The 2,196-nt window shown below is 28.5% G+C and overlaps 1 protein-coding gene across 1 annotated transcript; it reads right to left on the bottom strand.

The window, feature by feature from the left end:
* Nucleotides 1-472: 472 nt before the first annotated feature.
* LOC146902067 (uncharacterized) lies at nt 473-1,774 on the bottom strand. Its single transcript, XM_085735188.1, has one exon. The coding sequence runs from the start codon at nt 1,772-1,774 to the stop codon at nt 782-784; it is 993 nt and encodes a 330-aa protein (XP_085591314.1). The 3' UTR covers nt 473-781.
* Between the last annotated feature and the right edge of the window lie 422 nt (nt 1,775-2,196).

Genomic DNA, 2,196 nt, shown 5'->3' with positions numbered 1-2,196 from the left:
TTTGGAAAAACGATTTTAAAAAGCTTTTGTTTTAAGAAAAAAGATATTTTTAATTTCTTTTTTATTATTGTTTTCATTTTTATTCCTTTAGGATTGTGTTCCTGGCTCTGATACCAGATTTGCAGTGGGGTTTTCAGCGGATTTTTCTCGAGCTTCTTTTAGAAGTTTCTCGATGTTATCTAAACCTTGAAAAGGTTGTAGAAGTATTTTTGCTCTTTTCCTTTGAATTTCTATTCTTTGGATAGAGTTGTTGACGGAATTTTCTTCAATTTCATTTTCTAGATCTTCAATTAGATCTATATGTGTTTTCATTAAAGATTGAGCTTTATACATTATTTGTTTGAATGTTATTAGATCATAATACCATTCTATATCACTTACTAAGTTTTGTAATCTAGTTTTAAATAACCTTAATTCTTCTTTTAATGTTAAACCAGACATATTTATTGGTGGATTCGCCAGCGAAGGTTTTCTTGTTCTAACATTTGTTCGGTTTTTATTTGTTTTAACTTTTCTTCGATTTTTGTTAAACCTTGAAAGGGTTCTAAAAGCATTTTTGCTTTCTCTTGCTGAATACTTGTAAGAGTATCCAAATCTTCTATTTCTTCTAATAACTTAGAAATAGAATCTGTATGGTAAAGTATTAGATCTTGTGCAGCAAAAAGAATTTGATTTAACATAATTCTTTCATTTTGAAAATTTATTTCAGAAACTATATCTTCTAATTTTTTCTTATAGAGTTGTAACTCCGTTTTTAGATTTAATCCAGACATTTTTACTTTTATAGTTTTTGATTAATTTTATTAACCTGTATCGATAAAGTTTTTATAGAGTCTTGTAGCTTTTTCAGCTCACTTTCTTCCTTAATCTCGAAATCCTTTCTAGGTGGTTCGAATGAGGATGAAGCATCATCTTCAAATATAGTTCGAGAACTTAATGATTTGCTAAAATCTTTTTGATCTCTGTTTGGTGATGTTATTCGAAGACTTTGGCTTCTAAACAACGGTTTTTCTGTTTCTTCAAACATATTCTTTTCTGCTTCTATCAAAGAAAAACTATTTCTTGTGATATTTTTAAATATTGGTGTTTCCAGAGTAATTAATGGTGTAAATAATTCATCAATATGAATTGTATCTTTTCCTATGAATTCTATGCTATGATGTGAATTACTCAAAGCATAATTAATTCTGTAGTAAATTGTAAAAGGATGATTACCTTCTTTCATAAATGTTGAGTCTTCTAATTTATAATGAAAAACTATAGATTTATTTAGATCTATATCTTTCAGGGATAATCCCATTTGTAAATTTATATCAAATTTTATCTTTCCGTATTTTAGATTACATTTTCCTTTTGCAATTACAGCTTGTTTCTGATTTTTAATTCTAGAATCTTCTAGAGCTATTTTTAAAGGTGAATCAATACCTTTCATGAAGGTACTTTTGATTAGAATTTGAATGGTTGATATATGAATATAACCAATCTTTCTTCTTTCATTTTCAGAAAATTTTTCAAGTCTTCTATCGATTTGTTGTTTATCTATAGTTGATATAACTATTTTCCCATTAGTTGTTTCAATTGGAATTGCTTCCTCTCCTACCATTATTCCAAATTTTAGAATATTTTTTCTTGATAAAAATTCTTTAAGTTTACTAAACTTTCTTTTAAAATTTTCTTCAGCAGTTAAAGATAAATTTGCTTCTTCAATTTTATTATCTATTATGCTATCAGCATAATAACTAGATGTTCCTTCAAAATATGAAACTTCAGACATATTTTATAATAAATTCATACCTGATTTCTTCAGAAATATGGGTTGGTTTTGCTTCAGCAATCTGATCTTCTTCAGCAGTTTTTTCTGCTTGTATTGAGTGTATCCCAACTCAGGGCGAATTCCTCCAGAGTATTACCTCAAGAATTCTCAGCTATAGTGTTTTACCACTATAGGACCACTAGTTCTTAAAACTAAGAGGCAAGCTCATATCAAACTGATATAACTTATATTGCTTCAATTCATGGTGAATACAAATGAGCTTCGAGGCCCTTATTTATAGGATGAGAGACTTACAAGTTGGCCTTCATAGTTGGCACAACGTCTCTTTCCTTTACAGCACACGGAAAAGAAATGACATGACAGAAAGAAGAAAACGACAAAGAAAATTATATTACATAATTGCCTTAGAGATAAGGCTTATC

This window comes from Medicago sativa, chromosome 8 (genome assembly GCF_051527215.1).
Source record: "Medicago sativa cultivar Bolivia chromosome 8, Bolivia_mono, whole genome shotgun sequence".
NCBI classification, from domain to species: Eukaryota; Viridiplantae; Streptophyta; class Magnoliopsida; order Fabales; family Fabaceae; genus Medicago; species Medicago sativa.
The sequence above is the reverse complement of the archived record's forward strand: the minus strand, read 5'-3'. Positions and strand labels throughout refer to the sequence as shown.

Coding starts and splice junctions, on each gene's coding strand:
- LOC146902067 (XM_085735188.1), bottom strand. CDS start 1,774: ATGTCTGAAGTTTCATATTTTGAAGGAACATCTAGTTATTATGCTGAT.